Here is a 19911-nt window from a genome sequence, read left to right as displayed (position 1 = left end):
TTTCTATGTATTAGGTAGTATCATGGATTTCAGTTCTTCAGGTGTTACTTACTAGAGTGATTTACTACCAGAGATGAGTTTCTGCCGGTTCGCCCCGGATCGGGCAAACCGGTAGTGGCAGTGGTGGCAGGTTTTGCCCACCCGCCTGGATGCTTCTGCACATGCACACACGAGCACACATGCGTGCATGAGTGAACTGGTAGTAAACCCACCCCTGTTTACCACCCAAAGTTGATACAAAGCAAAGTTTGCAAAGTTTTTTCTGATTGTTAGCAGACTGGAGAGACATCCTAAAGATACTTCCAAGCTTTGAATTTTATAGTTTTATGGTTTAAATTAAATTTTAGGGTCTTGTGCTTTAGCATAGTTTTCTTTAAAGGAAAATATTTGTAGCTCATGCTTGAGCTCGGGGTTGAAATGAGCGGTCCTTGATGCTCTCTGAGCTTGGTTGTTTTCTTGCAGACATTTCATTGCCCAAATTAGGTAATATCTGTGCTAGTCTGTGTAGCACTGATGATGTTGCCTAGTTTGGGTAATGAAATGTCATACTTTTCTTTCATGTTTTCTACTTGTACTCTGGAAATGTATTTTGTACTGCCCTGATGTCCCATTCTCTACTGTCAGAATAGACTTGAGACGTCAAAAAACTGTTCCAAATTGAAGCCCAGCAGATTTCCAATGCTATCAATATTCTTTTATTTTTGCCTCTATAGCTCACTTAATAGCTTAGGAGTCACCTTTTCAGAAATCCAGTTTGCTTGGGCTCCAATGACATCTCAGTGGTATCTGATGTGGTTTCTAACTGATTGTTTTATAAGAAGTCGGAATTCAATAGTGCTGGAAATCCAAAAAAAAGAACCTAAGTACAGTAATTAAGATGCAGAATGTTCAACTAAAAATAAAATAAAATGCTCATCATAGTTGTCTTAGATGCACCACATGCCGATATATCAATGAATGCTAATAGACATTCATTATATATGAAATAAAAGTACATTATTTAAATACTAAATAATAGAAAAAACCTTGCTTCTAATAAACTGCATAAAGAGAAAAAGTGGAGAAGACATTCTGCTTATCTGCCCTGATATTTAAAATAAATTAATAAATACACAGATATGATATAATCTCCAACAAACAAAAAAGATCAGTTGCTTTTCAGACTATATGCTAGTAATGTAGGCTTTTTTCTGTAATGTTATTACTGCTCTCATGAGTTCTTTTTCATGAGCAAGCATTGGGTAAAACATTTCATGAGCCAGATCCACTGGTGCTAGTACCTTAGTGGAACTGCTATTCCAAAATCCCACACCTGGATTCTGTCTCTGATTTAAAGATCCTCTGGCAATAGGATCCTACAGCATGAAAAACTAAATGGCAAAGATGAAGGAGTGCCATATAGTGGAAAAGAACATTCTGGGTACAAGTAGTCCTTGCTTAACAACCCTGTAATTTATACCCTGTAAAACATACTTGATGTCACGGTTCCAATGGATGTTCTAATTAAATCATGAGTCTTGAGCCAAGCTTCAAAAGAAATCCAGTTATGAGCAACATGTCAGCATGTACCCAAGTGAAGCCAGCTCTGACCCCACATAATTTATGGCCCAAATATGATCCTGTTTCCCTCCCTACCCCAGAGTTCACACCCTTCCGGCAGTTGCAGGATACAGCCTTGAAAAATATGTGCATGGAATGTGCTTCTGGTTGTGGCTGCCATGCTGCTCCATCAGTTTTCCCTCTCTCGCCTATGGCAACTTCCCCCCCCCCCACCATGGTAATGTAACCACATATTGCATAGGACAGCTTCGTGATTTCTGGCAAAATAATCAAATGAATGAATTCACTTAACAACTGTGGCATTAGGATTGATAACCATGGGTTCACTTAATGAATATTGTGAAAAAACCTGAAAAATGGCACATGAATGCTTTGACTTCCAGGTTCACTTACAGTGATAAATTGAACACCTATATAGTGGTCTACTGGGAAACGGCTCTCAACATACTCAATAACTATATTTCCATATAAACTGTACCAGCTATGCTTAGGTCTCAACACCAAGAGTTTTGTAACAAAAGTATTTTCCATTAAAATACTGAAAGAACACATATGACAAACAGAAATCCTTCCTTGATTTAAAATATTGTAAAAACTTTTTGGCAACCATGACTGCTGATTGGACCTGATAATCCAATATAATTTATACTGCATCTTCTTGGACTGAACTCTAGTTTTGCAGTCTTGATGATATTATTGTCAGCCTCAAGCAGTCACTGCTAATTTATCCAGGCTAATTGATTATGCCTCTTTAATTATTAAATGAATCTTGGATGGGATATCATTTAGTAAAGCTACAAAGTTGGAATTAAATTTTCCTCACTGCAATTTCTATATATTTAGTCCATCTCAATTGGCTATTCTTATCCAACCCTATAATTGCAAAATTCAACTCAGAAATAATCCCTGTGGCTAGAGATATTTCAATTGCTTCTACCAAAAATAAAGGTTTTTAATTTCTAGCAATATGTCTCTCATTTTTCAACAAAGTATCTGTCTGACAATTTGATCCTTTATTAATAAGTCAGCAATTTCTCCAAAGTTAAGCATCTCACTTTACCTTTGCAAATCAGCAACAAAACTCTGGAAGGGTTATGATTCATTTTGTTTTCTAGTTTTGATGCCTTTTATATGCCCTTCAACCTTCATATTATCATAATAAACTCATCTCCTCTTCAAAACAAAAAAAAAAGTTATTATGGCTTTCTAATGTTTCTGTTACTTCCCTTTACTACAGCTTATCTACCTTCCATAAAGATTCCATGAACTATTTCTAAAACTTCCACTTGTCTGCAGCATGATTGGAGAGCTGGAACCAGTGGTAGGTTGCAGGCGGTATGCTCTGGTACGGGCTGCCCGGAGCATCGGATACCGTTCTGGTATGGTGCTCCAGAGGGCCCACCCGCCCGCCCTCCTTACCAACCAATTTCGTTGTATTTAAGTACAATGACAATAAAGATTTTACCTGTGCTTTAAGCATTTGGTGCTTCTGTGCATGCGCATGGCGCGTACGGCACCTGTGCGACACTCCGCTGAGCAGCTGGAGCATTGTGGAGGCTTGAAAAAGCGTCGCAGGTAAGTATGACACATGCGTGCACTGCGCGCGGGCATGTGAGTGATGCCGGGGCCGTTCCAACCATACCGGTTAGAACGGAATCCAGAACCCACCACTGGATGGAACATATTAGGGAATCTGAGATGTCCCATCTTTACTTTTCTCACACTGTAGATCTTAAAATCATGTTATTAAAGTTTACTAATAAATTGTAAATAACCAGGGACACATTTTTCCACACCCTCTCCCTTTCAGAGCTTTCACTCTGTCATCTCACAATCTACCTATCATCACATATAGTATATAAGGTACCTTGCTCAATAGTAGTAATTGAGCAAGGTAACTTATATACTATATGTGATGATCTTGGGATCTTGGAGTCCTAGTGGACAACCATTTAAATATGAGCCAGCAGTGTGCAGCAGCTGCCAAAGAATCCAACACAGTTCTAGGCTACATAAACAGAGGGATAGAATCAAGATCACGTGAAGTGTTAATACCACTTTAAAATGCCTTGGTAAGACCACACTTGGAATATTGCATGCAATTTTGGTTGCCACGATGTAAAACAGATGTTGAGACTCTAGAAAGAGTGCAGAGAAGAGCAACAAAGATGATTAGGGGACTGGAGACTAAAACATATGAAGAACGGTTGCAGGAACTGGGTATGTTTAGTTTAATGAAAAAAGGACTAGGAGAGACATGATAGCAGGGTTCCAATATCTCAGGGGCTGCCACAAAGAAGAGGGGGTCAAACTATTCTCCAAAGCACTTGAAGATAGGACAAGAAGCAATGAGTGGAAACTAATCAAGGAGAGAAGCAACTTAGAACTAAGGAGACATTTCCTGACAGTTAGAACAATTAATCAGTGGAACAACTTGCCTACAGAAGTTGAAAATGCTCCAACACTGGAGTTTTTAAGAAGATGTTGGATAACCATTTGTCTGAAGTGGTGTAGGGTTTCCTATCTAAGCAGGGGGTTAGACTAGAAGACCTCCAAGGCCCTTCCAACTCTGTTATTTTATTCCATCTCCTTGTTCATCATAACTTTCATTGTCAATTTAAAAAAGTGGCTCCCAACTGTCAAAGAATATATCCTCTACCCGGTCCTTCAGGTCTTCCAATCAAACACCTTTGGCTGCTGTTATCTTTTGATCAAAACTTCCAATTGGTCTTTTTGGTAAGCTAATGATTGGTTACAATATGATCTTCTCAAAATAATCAGTATACCCTCAAATGCTAGGATAAGACAAGTTGTAATAGCCAAATATTTTTAATTCCAAATTGAATCTCTGGCATTTCTTTTGGCAAAGTTTTGTCCTCAGAGATGCTTAAAGGGATTCTACAATCATTATGATGCTGCAGTTTAAATGCTTTTCAGAAGAAGACTGTACTTTCTGTTACTGTTCCCTATTTCCCTATCTGTGCATAAGCAACTTTTCAAAGACCCCAGGGATACAACATTTACCTTGTACTTAGCGATAGAAAGCAAATCCATACTATTGCCATTCTCACTGAAATTACATGGTAATTAACAAATAATTGGTCTCCTGACCCCTAACCCTCCACTTCCTTTAACCTAATATCTAAAGCCACTGGATATTCTGCATATCCAAGGGGATCATTATTTAACAGGGCTTTGTCGAAGTTAAAATGCAAGCAGAACTGTCTGGAATGGAACTTTGAATGTCCTGGATATAAGTTGAAATTTAAGTTTTGGTTATTAAATGCACTACTTTTTATACAGTACTTTCCCAATTTTAAGCATGTTTTAGGGCTGAAATTTAAATATGCAATTAATTTAAACTAGATGAGGCTATTCTGAATTGGAGCTCAATTTTACTTTGCTACTCTTAACATGGTATCAAGTACAAACCCCAGCTCTCCTAAAGGTCTCATTCACAAATGATCTTAAAGAAGTTCAGAGACTAATAGATCTATTACTCCAGAAACCAAGATGGGTGGCAGAGCATTGCAGTTAATATCATTTAGGAGTGCAGTCGGTAAACTGCTGGTACCAGTGGGCAAGTTTGGGATGGGATAGGCTTGGCCGAGTCTTTGTTTTTAAAATCTCTATTATACTTAGTTTAAGGCCTATATTGTAGTTGGAATGAGCTTTCTGACATGACACAGATCACAAAATCACAATCATAAAAGCTTAATAGCCATATGCACCTGGGCTGCAAGTTACTCACCTCTGGGATAAGCTTTCATGAGTCACTTAACAAAATAACAGAATAATAGAGGTGAAAGGACCCTCAGAAATCTTCTAGTCCAATCTCCTGCTCAAGCAAGATACCTTGTATTATTCCAGACAAGTGGCTGGCCAGTCTTTTATGGAATACCCTCAACTTCTAAAGGCAAGCCATTCCACTGTGAGGAAAGTTCTCCTTAGTTCTAGGTTGCTTCTCTCCTTGGTTAGTTTCCACCCATTGTTTCTTTTCTTGCCTACTGGTGCTTTGGAAAATAGGTTGACCCCTTCTTCTTTGTGATAGCCCCTCAGATACTGGGACACTGCTCTCACGTCACCCCTAGTCCTTGTTTTCACTAGACTAGGCATACACCAGGGGTGTCCAAACTTGGGAACTTTAAGACTTGTGGACTTCAACTCCCAGAATTCCCCAGCCAGCATGGCTGGCTGGGGAATTCTGGGAGTTGAAGTCCACAAGTCTTAAAGTTCCCAAGTTTGGACACCCCTGACATACCCAATTCCTGAAACCTTTCTTCATGTGTTTTAACCCCCAGCCCCCTAATCATCTTTGATGTTTTTCTCTGCACTCTTTCCATCTATTTTTATAATATGGTGACCAAAACTGGATGCAATATTCTAAGTGTGGCCTTACTAAGGCTTTATAAAGTGGTACTAACACTTCATGTGATTTTAATTATGTCCCTTCGTTAATACAGCCTAGGATTGCATTGGCTTTTTTTTGCCTGCTTGCTGCACACTGCTGGCTCATATTTACAATCTACTTCTCAAATAGATGGAGTGTGCAGATACATGCACATATACCCACACACATAAAAGCAGTGACGTGCGGTGAGGTTTATGGCTGGTGAGGCTGGTGACGTCATCAGGAAGGCAGGGAATGGGACCATGTGTGCTGGAGGCTCAGGCTGCCTCAGCCTCCAGCACACGTGATCCCATTCCCCGCCTTCCTGAGCGTGCTCCGCTGGCTCGTGTTCCGCAGTCCTCGAAAGCGACTGGGGAATGACGAGAACCTTCCTGCCTCTGTTGGACTTTGCGCGCTCCTCGCGACTGCATATTGCAGTCGCAAGGAGCGCGCAAAATCCAGCAGAGGCAGGAAGGTTCTCGTCGTTCCACAGTCGCTTTCGTGCCTTCGTCATCCGGCAGCGCCGACAACATTTCTGCCTCTGCAGCTCCCGGGCATGGCCGGACAGATGTATATAATATTATAATATATATATAATATATAATATTATAATATATATATAGTATATAATATTATATACTATTATTTCATGAAGAGAGGTGAGGCTCTGCCTCCCCTGCCTCCCCTGACTGCACGTCCCTGCATAAAAGTATTATAAAAACAGACAAAAAGTGGCAATGGTAAAAATGGGAGCAAAGAATTCATTTAATTAGCAATCAAACAGAAAATATCAGATATTTTGACAATGTGCTTTAGGCCTCTGTGAACCAGCTATGGTTCCCCTCTACAATGTGGTTGTGCAAGTATTGAAAGAAGCTATGTAAAGGCTCTGTCAAGGCAATTCACACCATATCTTTGATTCAACAATAGGAGGTGTTATGGCTGCAAGGTGATGGAATTTAGCTCAGAAAGAAGCTGGGCTTGCCCAGAAGCCTCTTCTATCCGTTTTAAGTACTAGAGGAAATTGTATAAAATGTTGCAAACCAAACAATTTCAAGAAAGCAATACAATCAAATGTAAAACACTCTCTCCAAAATCTGCATATTGTCATAAAATATCTAGTTAATATATGGACTACGACAAGAACCTTTGATCTTTGTTTATTCTATGAAAAATGATGTTGAATCATTGCAAAATAGCTGAGCTGGGGTTCATCAAAAGATGTAATTTAATGCAGGTGAACAACCTAGTGGCAATCTCCTATGAAAGAGCTTCAGCTACGTAATAGATTTCTGTAAAATTAGCTGTAATTGAAGGTATTAGCGTATGTCAACAAACTGGGATCTGAAGATAAAAATTGCCATTTCTGATCACTACAAAAACATCTACTAGGTATTAGACCTATGATGTATCCTAATGAGCACAGACATGTCTTCACTATGTAAAATGTTTCATTATACAAAAGATAAATGCCATATATACACACATATACAACTCTTATATAAGTAAGAGTTTTGCTGCAGATATTACAGAAGCTGTTCATAGTGAAGAAAATCCATGAAAGCAAACTGTTCAGCTATCTAGGATCTGTTCAGCAGATCCAAGGTTCAAATTGTACATATTTCCTTCGCCTGTTCATTGTAGCAGAGATATTTATGTACTTAGTGCTATAGGTAACCCAGTTGGGTCTCGAGCTTTTTGTTCATGACCTTGCGTGCTCTAGTCATCACTATTCTCTTCCCAGCCTTGAGAAAGAAGCAGGAGATCTGCTTTAAATGTATATAATAGTTCTGTGTAATCTGAAAACTACTGCCTTACCTACATTAGTCCTTACAAGCTTTTTTTTTAAAAAAAAAATCTGCTGCAATGGTTGCTCTTGTTCCTTGCAATTTAAGAATTTAAGTGTTATATTTAGATCTGCACTGTCATCATTTGCAATGTAAAATACAGATTTTAATTAAAATTCTCAATTTCATCCATCAGTTAGCCTACCATGAAATATTTCGAAATTGACACATTACAGATTATGATACATTTTCAGGATTCTTTTGTAAAATGTTATCAGAACAATTATAATTAGATGGATAAGAACAGGAGGAGCAGTCCAGTTCTGCCTGATCTTAGTTTCAATTGTCCAACTCTCCACATAAAGAGAATAAAATAACACCAATTTCAACCTAGCAAAGGCTAATCTGGATGGTCCTACTCAGTGGTGGGATTCAAAAGTTTTTACTGCCAGTTCTGTGGGTGTGGCATGGTGGGCATGGCAGGGGAAGGATACTGTAAAATCTCCATTCCCTCCCCACTCCAGGTGAAAGTTACTGCAAAATCCCCATTTTCTCCTGATCAGCTGGGACTCAGGAGGCAGACAATAGATGGGGTTGGGGCAAGTCAGAAGTGGTATTTATCGGTTCTCCAAACTACTCAAAATTTTTGCTATCAGCTCTCCAGAACTGGTCAAAACCTGCTGAATACCACCTCTGGTCCTACTGTATGACATACACTTGCCAAGCACCTGCCTTAGAAATACTCCAAATCAATGTAGGAGGATGTATATTTCTTTTTACTATGACTTTCATGTACAGGCATACTTCAGAGAAAGTGCACATTTGGTTCCAGAACAAAGCAACCATTGCAATAAAACGAATAAAGCGTGATTTTTTGGGTTTCCCAATGTATATATTTTGCCAAAGTTATGTTTACACTATACCATACTCTATTAAGCATACAGTAGCATTGTATCTACAAAACACAATGTACATACTTTAATTTAAAGTACTCCATTGCTATAAATGCTAATCATCATCTGAGCTTCAGTGAGTTGTAATAGTTTACTGATGGAGAGGCTTGTAAAAATCCACAAAATCTGCGAAGTGCAATAAAGCAAAATGCAGATAAAACGAGATATGCTGATAGTTGCTATTTAGAATGTGCTTCCTATGGTTCTTGAAATGCGATTCCACCATAAAGAACTGTAGTCATTGATAATCCCATCATCCATTTTTTTTATTTTGTTACTTACTGTACATATTTGTCTTGAACATCTAATGCCAAATAGACTGTTCCCATAGAAAAAAATATGTTCCATAAAAAGCAATAAAATACAGTGATGTTGAACTCAGTGCAATGCACATCTGACAAATAAACTTGTCTCGTAACAATTTCTAATTGCTTACAATTTATTCTGAAATAATCAATGACACTATGTCATTTCAAAGCAAAAGGCAGACTACTTTCAAACTTAAATTAACTTGCAGATTACAGTAGATATTTATAGTTCTCCGAAGCTACCAAATACATTATTAAAGGTATTTTATACTCAACTGGAGCAATTTCTTAGTATCATTTTCTGTTATAAGCCTTGTGAATTCAGCTGATTGCTGGGAAACTAGACATTCAATCAGATATTTTTAAACCATCCAGTTATTTTTAAAGTAGAAGCATGCATATATAATACAGATAGACTCAGTAGCTGTTGGCTGTCTCTGACAATTTAACTGACAAGACCAGATGCACTCTGATACAATAAGAAACGTAAAGACACTATAGAAATTTTACAGGTGTGTGTGTATGTGTGTATGCATATGTATATGTATATAGTCAAAACTTCATAATTCCTTGTCTGTTATTTACCTCTTTACAAGCATTTTAAAATATACAGATATGAAACCAATGGCTGGATGTATTTAGAAATCAAAATTAAGAAGATGCCATAAAGAAAATGGCATCTTTTAACATGCTTAAAAGAGATCTCAGAAAGTACCCTTCAGTTCAATTGTTCCATAAAGCATTAAATAAGAGAATGTAATACATTAGAACCATCAAAAGGGAGCACTTTTGAGCCACTGAAACAGCAAAGCAGGACTGAAAACTTCGATCTCCAAGCTGTAGACAATGATACCATCGCTGTATTTTACGTGCTAAAATGATCATTAAAAATTAAGCACCACATAGAAGCTGCCATTTAGAATATTAATTTACCTTTACTAATCATCTTTTTAACTTGAGGCTAAAACAGTTCACTCACCATTCATGTACTCTGGCTTAGTCCATGAAATGTTAAAAGAGTCAGAGGAATAAGACTGGACTTTAGGAGCTGGAACTCCTTCTGGGCCAGTTTTCATTGTTTTTACTGAAATAGTTTCACTGATTGTACATCCACCTGTAGTGCAGGCCTTTGGAAAAAGAAAGAGAGACCAATTCTAAAACCTGACATGAAATATATCTCCAGTGTATACTATTCAAAAAAGGAAATGTAAAGAAATCTAGTCATTTTTTTAAAAGGTTGTTTTTTATCCTCCATTTATTTTTATAAATAACTCAAGATGATGAATATACCTAATACTGCTTCCTCCTCCTATTTTCTACACAACAACCACCCTGTGAGGTAGTTTGGGCTGAGAGAGAGTGACTGGAACAAGATTACCCAGCTGGCTTTTATGCCTGAGGCAGGACTAGAAATCAGTCTCCTGGTTTCTGTCTTAAGAGTGGTCTTCATATGTTTAGTTCTCAAAGCAACACATTTTATTTCCTTATGCAGTCCTGTGTTTGTTTATGAGGAATTAAAATCATTTTAAGAGTCTTTCCCAAGATCAGGGCCCTCCAGAAAAGATGACTGTAACGAAGAGGTCCCTGATGATAACATTGCTCTCAACCTCCATCCAGAAATCAAAACAGAAAAGAAAAGGGCATTGGCATGAAAAAGTGTCCTGTAGGGCAGGATCGAATACGAATCATTCCATTCCCCACCATCCAGAGAGAGCTGAAGAAGCTTCTTGGATGAGAAGTGAAATGTCTTTAAAGAAAAACAAGGAAGTCCAGTTGCCTCCTGAAAAAGCACCTTTGGGGCAACAATGACCTGGATGACTGAGAATCTCCATAGACTCCTGTAGAACAGGATCAGTTTCTTAGATGCAAACAGTCAGAACTGAAATATCTAGTAACTGTCTACACGTCTTTCCTTATTTAACATTTTCTAACACTCTTGTGTTTCCATTACACTGGAGGTACTAAAATTTGTTTATGGAATAGGTAGAGATGTAAACGTTTCTAGGTGTCTTCCCCCCCCCCTCCTCCATGGGGGTGGGAGGTTGTTTTATTGGGTTTCTTTAGAGTAGCTGAAACAGAAAGATACTAAAACTTATGTTTCTTGACTCAGCTCACTAGGTGGCAGCACCTAGCCAATCTCGACTGATCTTGGAAAACGCAAGCAGGGTCAAGATTTTTTTTATCACTTGAACGGAAGACAACTGGGAAACCCCAAGCTTCTAAACTAGACTAAGAGGTTCAAAAAAACAACCCCGAAGGAGAAAATGACAAACCACTTCCAGACTGGTGTCAAGTCTCCCTATATGAAAATGTCCATGTAACTTCCAGGAATCAAGGCTAACTTTACCTTTCAAAGTCGTTTCCTTCCACATCTTTTAGTTCTTAATGTAACATTTGCTGTATTTTATATTTGCCGTAATTATAATATTTCAGCTGTATAACTGCATTCATTTTATTAAAATACTTTTTCTGCTGGCTGGAGAATTCTGGGAGTTGAAGTCCACAAGTCTTAAAGTTGCCAAGTTTGGGGACCCCTGCTCTAAGAGTATGCTGTTTGATATTAGAGAGGAAACTATAGCATCTACAACTGAAGTTGTCTAAAAGCAAAATTCTATATGTTTTCCTCGGATTGTGGGGAAAGGGGATTGGACCCTATGGATCCTTTTTGCTGAAAGACCAGCTCTATCATCTTCTCTCCTTTGTCTGACATTGACTTAAAATTAAAATAGTGAAGAATATATGTAGCTCAAGACTTCAATTGTTGGATTCCTGGTGTTCTCTGAGCTGACCTTATCACATAACCTGATTATGAAACATCTGCAAGAAGAACAAGCAGCTCAGGGAGCACCAAGAACCCAATAACTTTGAAGTATGTAGAAGTAGAATAACAGCGTTGGAAGGGATCTTGGAGGTCTTCTAGTCCAACCCCCTGCTTAGGCAGGAAACTCTGTACCATTTCAGAAGTATGTTAATTTGATTCCCCCTTACCCAACATCCACTGATTTTCCTTTTCTTGTTGGAATTGTGTCTTTAAGACTGTAGGCTGAAGATCAAAGATAATCATTATTGTTATTCCCCTTCTGGAACCTTTACAGTTGAAGAGTGGAGAAAAATTGTTTCAATAAATGTACCTGCCTATTCTGCAAGTCCCACTAGTTCAACGGGACCCACTCCTAAATAAATAGATTCAGGATTGCTACCTTGGTACATTGTTATCATTTTATATTTCTTTTTAGGTAGATTTAGATAACTGGTCTCTCTCTGTGTGCACGGCTTCCTTCCATTTTAACATGCAAGGTAACCCACCACCCCCATCTGCCTTTGCTAACGTATCTTGGAAGAATCAAGCGGGGAACAATGCAAGTCTCAGCAGCTCTTCAGCATCTACAAACAAGATTTCGGCAAGCCTTACCTCACAGAGCGAAATTTGAATTTGGTATGTTGGCAACTATACTCAATCTGCTGACAGGGGGAAAAAAAAAACACCCTCCAAACTATTGACTTTGGTCTTTGCCACTAAATTTGAACACTTTATAAATCTAACCTTGATTGCAGGAAAAATGATTTCAGCAACAGAATAGTAAATGTGTGGCACACCCTACCTGATTCTTTTGTTAGTTCCTCTAACCCCCATACCTTTTACCTTAAGCTGTCTACCGTGGCCTTTATGCGTTTTTTAAGAGGTCCCTAAGGGGGCATGCATAAGCGCACCACTGTGCCTACCATTCCTGTCCCATCATTATTGCACTGAAATTCTTCCCTTGTCCCTAACATCCCTTGGTTAGGAACCTAAAAAGGAATAACAATTTGTATTCTTATGAATATTTGTAAGCTGCTTAAAGTCAAGGATAGGAATGGGTGGTATGTAAAAATTGAATTAACTGTTACAATTAACTATGCTAAAATAGATAAAGGCCAGATTTTATCATTGTGGATTTCAAGTCACAATTAATTCGAAGGTCTTTGTTCAGTTGGACTTTGAATCAAAGCCTTATTATTTTTGGAAGGTAGATTATTTTCTTGTGGCATAATCTGGTACAATATTTAGAGCATTCAAGAGCATGTTGAGCAAAATGAATGCATACAGAGTGTCTACACATAAATGTAAATGTATTCATAATCAAGAGCAGAATATTTTCTATGGCATTTATGAAAGCAAATGTCCTTATATAGGTATTCCTATAAAATGATGAGAGTGTTTAAAACAAACAGGGACAATCTCATGTTTATATTCAAGATATTTTCAGTTGTATCATGGAACTTAAACTGTTCTTTAATCAAAAAGCAAAAGGAAATGACTGCACAAAATAATAGCAATGACATTTAAAAGACATTTTTAAGTGTTTGTAGTTTGCAATAAATAATTTTTTCCTTCTAGTTTCACCATTGTAAGTTGCTACAGAGAACCAGGAGAGAGCGAGAGCGGGGGGGGGGGGGATGAGAATTATCATCTTCCTTGATATAAGGAACAATTATTATCACTTTAATGAGTATGTGAGTATGTTCATAAATATCACAAATCTTTCTCTCCCAAATCTTACTGGGAATTTTCTATCTTGAAACTTAGAACCTACAGTATGATCCTCTAATCGTTGAGCTACAATTCTCATCAACCCTGACCTGGCTGAAGATACACAAAGCTTTCAGGTGCCCCAACCCTGCTCTTCTATCAACCCATTCCTTTCTCCAGACCTACATGGCAATTGATCTTAGGAATCTTTTCCTATTCTTTGTACAAGAAAGTGGTAATAGCAGCACCAAATAGGCTGCAGGACCTTGAAAGATAAACTTCCAGAGTTCTTGGACCTAAGAACTTTAGAAAATACTGCATTTCTGAAGAGCTTTGGTCCCTTGGCGCCTTAGTAAGAGTAAACTGGAAATTGATTCTGAACGATGAAATAGAAGGCAAGATTATTTCTGAAGACAAGAAAGTAGAACAACTGAAAAATAGCTTTTTTTTTTAGGAAACTTGCAAATTACAATTTGTCTGTAAGAGTTGCAATAGTGTATGAACAACTGTGAAAGAGCTAAACTTTTAGGGTAAGAGCACTATGATATTTGCATATAAAAAAAGATTGGTGACATCTTGAACATTTCCCTGAATGTTATACATGAATATAATCCCCTAAAAAGTCCCCAATGGGGGATACAGTGACTCAGTGACTAAGACACTGAGCTTGTTGATCAGAAAGGTCAGCAGTTTGGTGGTTCAAATCCCTAGAGCTGTGTAATGGAGTGAGCTCCCGTTACTTGTCTCAGCTTCTGCCAAACAAGCAGTTCAAAAGCATGCAAAATGCAAGTAGAATAATAGGGACCACCTTTGGTGAGAAGGTAACAGTGTTCCATGCACCTTTGGTGTTTAGTCATGCCGGCCACATGACCACGGAGATGTCTTTGGACAGCGCTGGCTCTTCGGCTTGGAAACGGAGATGAGGATTGCCTCCTAGAGTCAGGAACGACTAGTACATATGTGTGAGGGGAATCTTTACCTTAATCTCCTAAATGAGTTCAAAACATTTTAAATTATTTTTATTGGGGGAAAAAAGAACCAGAATGGAATAATAGAAAAAAGATATTGGACAAGAAAAGGGGGAGCCAGATTTTAGCCCATCTTCAATCACAAAAGATTTTGAGCAACTTTAGGCCAGTCATTCTCTCTCAGTCCAACTATCTCACAGTGTTGCTACTTTGAAATCAGAGATGTAAATGGAAATCAGAGATTCAAGACCTTGAGGTCTTGAATGAAAAACAGGATACAAATCTACATTTTGTTTACTAATAACCAGTCTGGAATACCCAATTGACTAAAGAAGTAAAATGAGGTCATTTTTTTCCAGATCTGCTTGTTCCCACTAAGATTCTCATGCAGTGAATTGCCAAATCTTTTCTGTCTCTCTGATCCAATTTGTTTTGGGTCATAGAAAACTTGATTTTCCCCACACCTATTTTGAAACAAACATTCAATTTATTCTTTTCCTTTAATGTGCTCCATGAAAACTTAGCCAGTTTGACTTCCATCACAACAGATAAAATAAAATATAGATAACACATATGGAAGCTATCATTTGCTCAGCTGTCACATTTATTACTTTCCCCAACTTACTGCTAACTTGATGAAGTATTCAGTACCAGGGGAAAGGTCTTGTATAGTATAGTTCTGAAAAAGATCTGTAGAGTTATAAATTGCATCCCAAACTATAGAGTTTTTCTCTTTCTTGGCAATGTACAGGATATACCTGCATACTGTTCCATTTACTTCCTTTGGAATATCCCACCTGCAAAAAAAAAGCAACTTATAATTATACATCAATTAAAGGGGGCAGTGGGGGAATATATAATGTTTACTTAGAGAGTGAAACCTAATGTAGACATCAAGCAATTTGAGGCAAGTACTGAAGAACAAATAAAGCAACATAGAAAACTTTTAAATATCAAATTTGTAGCAAGGGCCCAAATTATTTTGATATTGTGTTTAGAGTGAAAATTATACTTTGATCATATCACAAAGACTTCTTCCTGTATTATTATTTGCACTGTGGTTGTGGCAATATGTAGGTTATACTGATTACATAAAGACTAATGGAAATTAACTTGGCAAATGGTAATCAAAAATTTACAGAGCCACTATACTATTACTAATCATTTCTGTGCATTTAATTATAGGAAATGTGTGTCACAAAACGTATTTGTGATTTAATTCACTAGGATTCTTGCATAAATTGATACTATACATGCCACAGGTAGAAAAGGGACCTGGGCTTACATTCTTTAACCTTTAACCGTTTCCAGACTCTTCACCATCTTGGCATCTTTTTTGAATTTGCTCCAATTTGGCACTGATCTTTTGAACAATGGAACCCAGAATTAGACATAGTTAATTGTAGTGCCCAGAATAAGAACTCAAGAGTAGAGCTATTACATTTGCCAAGATTGTCCCACTCCAGCACTCCTGAGGAAAAAAGGGTGAATTTTACTTAACTGTGCTTCTAGTGTTCTAGAATCCAAAATTATCAGATCTGGCACATCCACGTGAACTGGTGGGAGTTCCGTTGTAAGCACTGTGATCTGCGTACTGTTTTTGCAGCCAGCCATTGTGCAAGCAGAGATAAAAAACTGGTATGGTGTAAAAACTTTCAAATCTACAAAAAGGGGACAATGGACATGAATATTAATTGGATTTAATAAAGCATTAGCAAATATTTATCTGCCACATCTCTACATTTTTTTTCCAAAAATTAGGACATTGTAAATGTCAATTAGTTACCAATCATAAAAATAGCTCCTCAATTATAGTGAAAAATATAATATAGAAAATGTAACCATACAAATTAACAACAAGAATATGTAGCTAAAATTATATTTTGGACAACATTGGGCTTCAGGTTTTAGTGACCTAGACAATAGATTTCATGGCAATTTGGCTGGCAACTTCAGATACATTGTGCTCAACTGGTAATTGAGTAGACAGGGCATCTGTCTTTGTAGCCAGGTATTCTGATGCTAATTAATCTTTAAACAAACTGGTTTCTGATTGGTGCAGGTTGGTAAGGGTTGGTCTTTCACTGGCTCTTTGTGCCTGATTCTGATTGGTAGCTTTAGTGGTAGGGATTCTTGATTGGTTCTTTGCTCATGTAAATTGATTAGACCCTAATCAATTGCCCGTAGTCTTGGCAGTGTGTTGTGGCCCAGCAGGAGCCGTTGGAGCTGCCACCAGACTCCAACCACGAGGGTCCCTATGAGTGGGCTCTTGAGGATGTGGAGGACCCTGGACAGGGTTCTGACTCCGAGCAGGGATCATAGACAGGCTAGTTGGCCACCAGGAGGCGCCTGAGGCATGGAGCAGTGGTGAAACCCAAAGGGAGGGTGCTCCTGATGTCCTGCCTTGGAGCAGTGGGAAGGAGGCAAGGAACAGTGAGTCAGACATCAGCAGTGAGTTGTTAGATGCTCGTTACCAGCGTGCTAACAGGCATCAGGAGCAATCGCGCAGTTACAGGAGGTAATTGCTCTCAGCTGATGATAATTAGTCTTGTGAGCATGGCAGGCTCAATTGCTGCCAGTGCTATCAGTGCCGAGTTGTTATGAAGACTTATTTGTGTTGGATTGCTCCCAAGGACCTGTCTGTCTGTAAATAAATCTGGTACCTTATCTGTGGCTCGGAGTGTGTGTGTGTATGTTGGTGGGGGGGTCAGAACAGCAGTGTACTTGATATCATGGAAGAGAAGACACACCAAGACTTTCAGGCAGAGATTTTCCCCAGCATTGTTTTGAAGATACTTAATAGGAAATTTATCAATTTATAAATTTTGAAGGGTTGTGCACCACAACGTAGAGAGTTCAATGTATAATTTGGTGATATAGGGGCATTTGGAAGGTCGGAGCTGAATTTTTTCATAATTTCCCTCTAGGATGTTCAGGGTGGGAATGGCAGACCAACCTCTCCTGTTTTACATTTACCATCTCCCCTGCCCAATCATCAATTGCTATTTTTCCCAATTAGTTTTAGAGGTGATGATGATAATATTTAAAATTGGGAATCAGAGTAGTTCCTTCTTAGTAGTAGTGTCTGACTCTTGTTTCTATTCATAATGCATCACAAACTTAATAACAATATCAAAAACAACAGCTTACTGCCACTTCAACTGTTCATTTAAAATAAAAGCAAGATCAAAATGAGATCCTTATCTTTAGATACCAAATAAATTAACCAATTCCACTCCCCCCTCCAAATATAACATGATAAATAAACTACGAAAACATGGGACAGAGATGTTAACAAGTTTCAACAGCCCTGGTTGATTTCTACCAGCAATGAACTACGCGAACCACACATTTAAATCAAACCAACATCAATTACTTGCCACATCTGATCCAATTTATACCGCTTGTCGGAAATTGACCTATTCAAGTGCTTCATAATGGATCAATTGCTTCAACAGATGCAGGTAGAAACATAAATCTAAATCCTGGTCTCTCCCCTAAAACTCTAAGGTTACTGTTTGTCAAGCCCTCCTGATTATGGCTTCTTGTTTTCCATTTGCTTGATTGGATTATTTGCATAAGAGCAAATGCAGGCAGTCGTGGACATGAAAAACAGATCATTCTACGATGCATTAGAAATGGTTCAGCAAAAAATATCTGGAGTTGCCTTGAAAAGAAAGGCAAGTCGGGAGGTGGAAGTCTCATGGATTCATGTCAAATAAACTACAATTTACTCTGAAGATCACAAGTTATATGCTATTTAACAATTGATTTTATGCCTTTCTTGGAGAAATTTCATTGATTTCAATTTACAAAGTGAACCAATAAACAGACAATGATTTCCTTTTAACTTTCTACAGAAATTGAATATTTTATTATGTTATTACTCACACCCACATTAGTAAATTAAAATCCAGTCACTGCCCTTTTTAATCTGCAAGGTATCATATTTATCAATAGCATAGCTCATTCTCTCTAAACAATTTAATATGATGACGTGTTTCAGGCTTTAGTCCATACTGAAGATTTGGTTGTACACTTCCTTTGCTATTTACTTCTTTACAACCATATCTATCACTAAATTTGAAAAGTTTACATTCACTTAAATGTTAAGATGTAATGGATGCTACATATGGCAGTGAAGTATGATGGTACTAGCTGAATTCAAAAAAAGCATTGGTGGCCTACCTATGAAGTTTTTAAGGAACTGCAAGTTCTTCTAAAATAGTTCTCATTTCCAACAACCTTTCCTACCTTTGCTGACAAAATGTTTTGGATAATAGAGCTAATAGCCATTGGATCTCCAGACCATTTAGGAATTTAAAAGTTAATGCTGCATTTCAAATTGGACCCAGAAATGAATTGGAACTGAAATCAGAAAGGACTGTCATAATATGAACAACTATATATTTCCTGTCAATGCTCCTCTGGTTTACCTTTGATCAGCTAATTTCTGGCCTATTTTTTAGAGGCGGCATCACTACATACAATTTATGACTAAATGTAAAACCAATCCCCAAATTCCAGACAATTTGCAATAAGGAAACAATAAATATATTCATATTAATATAACATAATTAACAGAAAGCAACTTTACGGGGTAAAAAAAAATGTACTATACTTCTATACTCCAAATTCCCTATAAGACACGTGAGTGCTTTTTAAGTTATTTCTGACAGAAGTGTGAGGAATCTATGAATTTCAAGAGCAATAGATTCTAAATGGAAGGGATTCCCACAGATAGTTGTTCTGTATTCATTCCTTCTCCTCCTGTAATTTTGCTCCTATTATATACGGTAGGGGACTCATAGCATCCCCTCACAGGCTTACTCAATGGGAAGGGTAGACAATACATTTCAATAGTGGCTAACTGGATTATAAAAAAATGTAGATTGCTATGGTCAAAACCTATATGATCCTAATTAATATTTCAATTGAAGGTGATAAAAAAAGCTTTGTTTCATATGAGGGTTCTTAAAAATATTGTATCCAAAAGAACATTTACAATCTCATGAATTAATCCACTGAAGGAATTTCTAAGGTGCCTTGTCTTCTCAGTCTGCTGAGTAGACAAGACATCTACCAACAGTATCTCCATCTTATCTAGATGAAGTCTCAGTTATCTTGCTCTTTTGCGGCAATTAATATTGATAGATAACATCTACTCCCTCACTTGAATTTGACAAAAATGAGTATCTATATTGGTGACAACTTTCCCCTCATCCCAAAACAAATTTAAAAAAAAAAACCTTTTCCGAATGGTTTAAAATTGATCTACACAGCTTAAGAGGTAAATGCATAGAAGATAACCAGGCTGAGTCTGAGGGAGGGGTCAAACATGTCATAAGTCATGAGTCCCTGAATGCCTGCAAGAGAGCTAAGTCCAGCCCACCTAGAATTCAATACAATACAATACAATAGTAGAGTTGGAAGGG

The 19911-nt window shown here is 37.8% G+C and overlaps 1 protein-coding gene across 1 annotated transcript in view; it reads right to left on the bottom strand.

The window, feature by feature from the left end:
* USH2A (usherin) overlaps nt 1-19911 on the bottom strand; it is a 507951-nt gene that overhangs the window by 234049 nt on the left and 253991 nt on the right. Inside the window, exons 33-35 of the mRNA XM_081943929.1 lie at nt 15918-16137; nt 15102-15273; nt 9978-10125 (exon numbers count right to left, since the gene is read on the bottom strand). Of these exons, the coding sequence (XP_081800055.1) occupies nt 9978-10125; nt 15102-15273; nt 15918-16137 (540 nt within the window). The remainder of the gene's footprint in view (nt 1-9977; nt 10126-15101; nt 15274-15917; nt 16138-19911) is intronic.

Source organism: Natrix helvetica (assembly GCF_964273705.1).
Source record: "Natrix helvetica genome assembly, chromosome: 2".
Taxonomy (NCBI): Eukaryota; Metazoa; Chordata; class Lepidosauria; order Squamata; family Natricidae; genus Natrix; species Natrix helvetica.
The sequence above is the reverse complement of the archived record's forward strand: the minus strand, read 5'-3'. Positions and strand labels throughout refer to the sequence as shown.